General features: G+C 39.3%; 1 protein-coding gene across 3 annotated transcripts in view; it reads right to left on the reverse strand.

Annotated features, from left to right (window-relative positions):
- Positions 1–6,873, reverse strand: part of LOC109927458 (disintegrin and metalloproteinase domain-containing protein 9-like) — a 40,170-nt gene extending 33,297 nt beyond the window's left edge. For 2 of the 3 annotated variants that reach the window (XM_020527481.2, XM_048608660.1), the window contains exons 1-3: positions 6,792–6,867; positions 5,606–5,682; positions 457–646 (exon numbers count right to left, since the gene is read on the reverse strand). In XM_020527481.2, the coding sequence (XP_020383070.2) occupies positions 457–646; positions 5,606–5,682; positions 6,792–6,818 (294 nt within the window). In that variant the 5' untranslated portion in view covers positions 6,819–6,867. Of the gene's footprint in view, positions 1–456; positions 647–5,605; positions 5,683–6,791 lie in introns of all 3 variants that reach the window. The other variant, XM_048608661.1, reaches the window with a different exon arrangement.
- Between the last annotated feature and the right edge of the window lie 1,149 nt (positions 6,874–8,022).

Raw genomic sequence — 8,022 nt, forward strand, 5'->3', positions numbered from 1 at the left:
TTGAGGGCACGGTTCTCCTTCAACCTGCCATCTCAGCAGTGGCTGCAAAGCTGCTAAACTATTGGCTCTCTGATCTGGCCAGAAGCTTTGGGCTTAGGCTACCATCCTCAATTGTATGGTAGTTCCAAGCTGTGGCTTTTTACTTGATGCTGCTGCTAAAATGCCCTCCCAGGGGTTGGATCCTACTTTCAAGCCCGGTTGCTGGTTATGATCTTCCCTGAGAAAATTCAGCTCTAATTTTATGCTTTTGTTAGAACATGTTGTATTCTGCTTAATTGGATACACTGCATTCTTCAAAGATGTATGTCCAATTTTTATCACTTCTGATTTTATCCAATTAAACATCGATTAATGCTGCTTCTAAACTGCTCAGGAACCTATGATTTATTTTGTCACTTGACGCTTCTAATTTGTTTGTTATTAGACAATGAAACAATTAAATAAAACTGCAATTACTCTCAGGTGCTGCACCAAGCTCCCATAGCTCGAATGACCATCATCGTTTGTTGATTGACTGTGATGAGGTGCTCCGCACACAAACGGTTCTGTTTGCACGTCCTGTAGTCGATAAATTAGGTGTTCAAAGGTAAATGAGTTTTCCAATGGCTCAATTCCAAAACTTCGTTCACCAATCAAAATAATTCCTCTGTAATACACACACAAGGATAAAGAATACACATTGTCGAGTTATTGTGATGAAGCCATTAAAGGACTATGTCCATGATGGTTTGCTTCCAGACTCCATCTATACTTCTTGCTGCCTCAGAAAGGCAGCCAACATGATCAAAGACCCCTCCTACCCCGTTATAATCTCTTCCAACCTCTTCCATTGTGCAGAAGATCTAGAAGCTTAAACACACATATCAACAGATTCAAGAACAGCTTCTTCCCCGCTGTTATTAGACTTCTGAATGCACTTCTCAAATTTCAAATCTAATGTTGATCTTGCTTTTGTGCACCTTTTCTGCAGCCGTAAAATTGTATTCCTAGCTCTGGTCTATTACCATTACGCACTTTGTGTGGTATGATCTGCCTGTACTGCAAGCAAAACAAAACTTTTCACTGTACCTAGGTACATGTGACAATAATAAACCTTATCAGACTCATAGAACCAATCTTTGAATGCATAGCTAGTTATTTTTGAAATGAGTTCATGCAAACACACAGACATTCACACAAATATACCCACACACACACTCAACTGAGTTGAATAACAAGAGGAAAATATTTCCAAAATGTAAAACCACATTTTGTGCAATTTCACAATGCATGCTCAAGGCAGGTATTTCTGGAAGATATGAAGAAAACTATCTTATGTAGGACCTAAAAATGCTTAATCACTGTCAAGTTGAGCAAACCTCACCCTCCTCATTGGTCAATCTAGGCCAGCTACATTCCATGTGGCATTTTTACAGCCCAAAAGCAAATACTTTCCACAAGACAATTGGCCATCAGATACTGCTTTGATATGGAAGAAGTCAATTAGACTCGAAACATTAACTCTGTTTCTTTTTCCACAGATGCTGCCAGACCTGCTAAATTTCTCTCACACTTTCTGTTTTCATTTCAGATCTCCAGCTTCTGAAGTATTTTGCTTTTATTTAATTTAGGACATTGCCCACAACATTGAACTCTGATAATGTACCTGACTTCCATGTTCACCAGCATTTGAAACAGTCTGTTATTATCAGCAAATAAAGAAAGTTCTACTCAATAGATGTGAAGCTAGCAAAGCACAGCAGGTCAGACAGCATCCGAGGAGCAGGCAAGTTAATGTTTTGGCTTGAAACATAGACTTTCCTGCCCCTTCGATCTGTTTGACTTGCTGTGCTTTTCTAGCTTCACATCTATTGACTTTGGCTTCCATTTTCTGCAGCCCTTACTGTGTCCAAGAAAGTTCTACTGTCAGGCCTGCCAGGTGTGACATGTGCTTTTCTCCAGTCATTGATGTGGACAAAAAATATAAACTATGCATTAATACCCAGAAGCAAGATCACCAAATCTTGTTTGTGTTAAGGCATTTCAGATCACAAACTTTTTAAACTTTCTGTAAAGGCTACTTAAATGTGCATAAATAGTTCAGTGTCATTGCAAAAATAAACAAACCGGAATAAATCATTGTAAGTTACAATTGTAATTGGATTATTTTTCCAAACATAGTTGCCCCATATATTTTGTGGGAAAGTGGTGCTATCTATCACCAGATAGCAGAAATTTCCACCAAGCAGCATATGCTCAGTCACACCAGCTTACATCACACCATTGTTCATTTCACACAAGTCAAATATCAGGGCAACCATGGAAAAGGTCTTCCTATCGAGGTGTTCCTACTTCCCTGAAGGAGCTGGAACCCAAAGAATGAAGGGTTGGTACACGAAGTGGATCAAGGTCAATTAATCTCTGCATGAGCATTCATGTGGTACACTTTGTCAGCAGTTTAAAGGGCAAAATGGTTGACTATATCCTTGAGGAATACTTTCCCGCCCCCATCAAAAGTAACCAGAGAATGTGCCACTGTATCAAGTAGTTTACCTGCTTGCCCCAGAAATATTAGATGCCCCTCTGCCCCACAATCTTTAATGCTGGGCATCGTAGCAAGGATGATTCTATGGAGCCACAACCGAAAGGTATTTCTGGCCATTATTTCCTTAAAAGAGTTCATCAGTTTATAATTTGAATTTATGTCATTACTACATTTGAACATCTCTGTACGCTATATATCTGTAAGAAATTTAAAAAAAACCTGAACCTTGCAATTCAATGGTACCACTTAATGAGTGTTTGACCTACCAGTGTGGCAGGCAAGAAGTTTGTGCTCAATATTGCATTATTGCAGCTGGCATATTGTTATAGGTTGAAAGCAAATGCATCCATGGCCGAGGTCTGAAAGAGACATTAGATCCTTTGCATGCATTACTAAGGTTGTGTTTGAAGACCATGGTGCAAAATTGGATTTCACTAACTTAAATAGATGCATGCACAAATTAATCTCTAGGCCCTTCAGGATCTCCAGTTGTTCCCACCTACAAAACCTTAATTCCTCTTGTCATTGTAATTTTTTTGCAATTTTTCTCACATATATATTGCCAGGTTTCCACTGCAAATTTTTCTTTTTGTAATTATTCTCACATTCTGACACCAGGAGGCACAGTAGCTCAGTTGGATTCCACAGTAGCACTACTGTCTGTGTAGAGTTTGTGCATTCTCCCTGTCTCTGCACAGATTTTCTCTGGGTGTTCCAGTTTCCTCCCACTGTCCAAAGATGTGCAGGTTAGGTAGATTGGCCGTACTAAATTGCCAATAATGTCAAAGATTGTGCAAGTTAGGTGGGTTAGCCATGGGAAATGTAGGGTTACAGGAATAGGGTAGGGGGGTGGATCTGGGTGGGATGCTCTTGGAGGGTTAGTGTGGACTGAATGGGCCAAATAGCCTCTTTCAGCACTGTAGAGATTCTATAAGTGGAAGTAAACTTGTTATTACAAATATCACACACATGCACAAATAATAGAACTGTAGCACTTCATCTCTGTATCTCAGTTTTTCACTCATTGTGTGCAAAGAACAAATCTACCCCTTTGTTCCACAAAATTGCCCAATAGGCTTTGCTATTTACCTGTAAATATGCTCGAACTAGATTAAACTAGACCATATAAATAACTAAATAAGAGACTTCTTCTCTTCTCACATCACACCTAATGGCATATGAAACCGATGAAGCTTGTGCTTGCATCTGTTCCACAGCTAAGTTTTTCCTACAATGGTTCATTAGCCTATTGCTGGACGCTGTAGCTTGAGCAGCACCATTTCACATTAAGATACTCTGTAGACTCTCCTGCTTTTACCATCTGCTGTAGGCACTTCAGAAGGATTTTTAGGTTGATACTTAATCTGTTTGACCACATTACAAGCACACCCTCCAAGGGCCATCCAGTTTTGGAGTAGGACTTAAACCTGACCTTTTAAGTCAGAGGCAGGGATGCTATCCACCATTAAACAATACTTCCCAATGATAATAGACTAGATAGCCAGATTAGTATAGATACTGTTTAACTATTAATGAACTATAAAAAGAACAAAATTCTTAATCCCCAAAGTTCCTACAAGAATACTTGGCACTCGTCAGAATTTAAAGGCAAAGGCAGCATTTAACAGCCAGCTGAACACAAATACCTGCACCTAAATTATGATTTTAGATTCAAGGATGTTCTGAAAACCAATCTCAAGAGTCTGTAATTTGGCCTCACTACATTTAAAGCTAAATACCCTAGATTGATTCAAATGGAGAAGTCTCTGTCATCAAGCGTCTCAACATTTGAGGAGAACAGGCATGATGTTCCTAAAGGATGTATGAACCAGTGCCATTGCCCACATTTCGAATAGTGACTTCACATGTAGTATTTTGAATGAGTTTACAAAATCAAAATTTGGTTTAACATCACATATAAGACAGCACCAACCTCGGCAGTGAACATTTAGCCTCCTTGCTGAACTCTTATCTGTCAAAGTGATGGAAAAATCCATCATCATCATAAATCAGGAAATATAATCTTCAGTGCAGAATGGAGAATTCTGCATTGTTTCTTTTGACTAAAAGGTTGAATGGAGGCTCCATCTACCTTCTCAGATGGACATAAAAGATTCCATGTGACTTTTTGCAGAAGAGCAAATGGGCTTTCCCTGGTGTCCTGGCTAATATAGATCCATCAATCAACATCTCTTAAAAGGCCCTCCTGTCATGTATCTCATGACAGTTTGAAGGAACTTCCAGTGTGTAAGTTTGCTGCTGATGTTACAGCAATGAAAAAATTTAAAAAGTAATAAATTGGCTGTAAAATACTTTGAATGCCCTGGTATCAGCTGCTACATAAACAAAAGCTCTTTCCTTTAAATCAAAATATTACATCAATATGCAGGACACATTAAAAATAAAACGCCAAATGGGTTGTATCTGTACAGTCTGGTTCACTATCTACCCTCCACTGTCCTCTAACCATACATCAATTAAAGACTATATTTTGTCTTAAATCCTTGCATATGACAATGAGATTTGACTGTAGAAGAAGTTTATTTAAAGATTCTGGGTTTAAAATAGGGTCACATCGTAAAAATCCCATCTCTAGATTAGAATGTCATGAGTTTGAGCCTGACTTCAGGAACTGAGCACAAAGCCTATGTCAATATTCCACTGCCGCACTGATGAAGTGCTGCATTGTTGGAAGTAACACTCATTGAATTATACGTGAATCTGAGATGCAGGTGTAAAACTGGTGTTAAAGATACCATAGCACATTTAAAAATGCACCTGGTGTTCTCTTGATGTCTTATGACATGACAATGTTCCTCCCTTGCTGTGCACAAACATTTACCAACAAAATAAGACGCTCTGTATCAAAATGTAACTGAATAAATGTGAAACACTTTCAAATGAATCTGGAATTCGGCTACTTCTGATATTTATCATTAGGTGCCATATATGTGCAATTTTATTTTTCAGAATAGCTTTGAATGAAAGTATTATACATAAGACGTCAGTGAGACTTCAAACTCATTTTAGGGGTACAACACCATTTTTAGCCATAAAATGAAAACAGTTATAACATAATACCTGATACCGGAGCATGTGCTGAGTACAACTTTGGAATCAATTACGCCCTCCACAATGCCATGATAGTAACAGTGTGTCTGAAATGAATGATTCATTGTAGATTTTAATTACTGGTTTTATAATACAATTAAGATTGACATTATTGCTATGGCATCATCATTGAGGAAAATACAGTTTTGGATTTCAGTGAAGAATTGAGTGCCACAGTGAAAATTGCAATGAATTTACTTCCTCCTTCCTGCTAGAGGGTATGTCTATGGGCTCTAATCAGTGTCCAGATCCCAGCTTAATTGACTATTCTTCGTGTTTAAGCAAGGTGACTACTATAGGCTTTTACTGTGTGTTGTTCTGTGCGCCCTAATCCCTATCAGTAGCAGTTATTGGATGGTAATTAGATAATAGAATCATAGAAACCTTCCAGAGTGGAATCAGAGCATTTAGGCCATGAGTCCATGGCGCCCCTCTGATGAGCATCCCACCCAGACCCATCCCCCTACCCTATTTCTGTAATCCTGCATTTCCCATGGTGATTCCACCTAACATGCACATCCCTGGACACTCTGGGCAATTTAGCATGGCCAATCCACCTAACCCCTGGCTGATTTTCTCTGTTCTAACTTATGCTCCTACTAGTCAATTAAAGTCAACTGACTCAATACAGATGAATTCTTAAATCTGGTATCTAAGCAGGAAATCCATTTTGGTGCTAATCTGTCCTAATTTTGTGTTCTGCTTTGTAGGCTCATACTAAACAGGGTTGGTCAGATTAATTACTTTTACAACCTTACAGCTGACATGTTCCGATGCTAGTTTTTCTCTCTCCACAAATGCTGATTGACTTGAGCATAAATAGTATTTTCAGTTATTCTTTTCAGAATTTCAACCTTTGAAATTTCTTGCCTTTTTTTTAACAGAAAGCCCATCTGCCATCACATATTTTCTAAGCAGTCAGTGTGGCTAAAAAAATCAACAACTGAAAAAAAATTGAATTGGACCATAATGAACACAATCATTCTGAAAGACTGAATATTTTTAATGAACACAACTAAATTAGTTGTCTTACAATCATTCAGTCTGCTAACAGATAAATGGCTAAATACAGTGAAAGATCTTGGACCTGTAATAAACCTTAAGGTGAGATGTGCTGACACATAGGGGTCAAACAGCTGAACTGTGGTGCACTTACCTGAATCTTGGGGTGGGATGACTTCATGTTGCCTTCTTTGTCATATACATATTGCGCAAAATCTTTAGCAAGCAGCTTCCTGTAAAATAAAATAAAATGCACCTAGCATCTTAGGATTCCACTGGTGGCTTCTTAGGTAACTGGTGTGCTAAGAAGGAAATAACTTATATTTCTCAGAGAGAAAAACTGGCTAAAATAAAGCTACTAGCAACACTTGGAAATGGACGTACTGGTCATCCTATGGCTCCATTATGAAGTATAACAGACAAGGCGGACCTATATGTGTCATTCACAAGGTTTACTAGTTTTTCCTTCTTGGCTGCGTACTGCCATTTATGTTATAAGGATGTTGTGAAACACTTCAAGACCAATAAATTACTTTTGTTGTGTTGCATTCAGCAAGGCTCAATAGAGGTGATATTTAAAAAAAAACAAAATGCAAAATAATGTAAACACTTGAAAATCTGAAACAAAGAAGTACGTTCAACTCTCAATAATATGACCCTGTTGTGCAAAAGCTCTCCACTGGGAAAGTTGCAATGAAAATTGATCAATTTGGAGCTTGATTTTCCCAGTAGGTAACTCATCTTACGTCTAAAATGAAAGCTGGACCCCAGCCCACACAAGCAGACAGTATAAGTAAATAACAGGTCCCCTGCTAATGCCACCTTCTTTAAGCACAGTGGGCTGCCTGAGGGAGCTTCCAGCCCAATGTCTGAGCAACCTCGGCATTGCCAAGGCCTGGCCTCTGCTACGGTTGCAGGGAGAAGAAGAAGGTTCCTCGTCGTTGAGGTACCCACAAAAGATGCCAGTGCCTGGTAGGGAAGCTTCATCAAACAGAGGGAAGAAAACTTCAATGACAGCCTCAGAGCTGTCAAGGCAGCCATTGCTGCCATGGGTCTCCTGTGCTGGCTATGAAATGACCATAAAGGAAAGACCCTTTGGGATGCCTCTGAAAAGATATCTTGATATTTCTGGCAGTGTCCTGGGCACAGCAGGGGCTAACCCAATGCCACTAAAGTGCTGGTGGGGGCAGAAAGTGGCCATTAGCAGTTACAATTGCATGAATTGGCTGTCTGACTCTGATCAATGGGCAGTTTCTTTCTGATTGTCTGCTGTGGCGCTGGAGGGACACAGGGCTTTCTTCCCACTGTCATTTATTGCCCATCTGCCTCAGCCAGGCTCCAGACAGTTAGCTACATTCCAACTCATGTCTCAGCTTCTAGTCATA

This window comes from Rhincodon typus, chromosome 20 (assembly GCF_021869965.1).
Source record: "Rhincodon typus isolate 14 chromosome 20, sRhiTyp1.1, whole genome shotgun sequence".
Classification (NCBI taxonomy): domain Eukaryota; kingdom Metazoa; phylum Chordata; class Chondrichthyes; order Orectolobiformes; family Rhincodontidae; genus Rhincodon; species Rhincodon typus.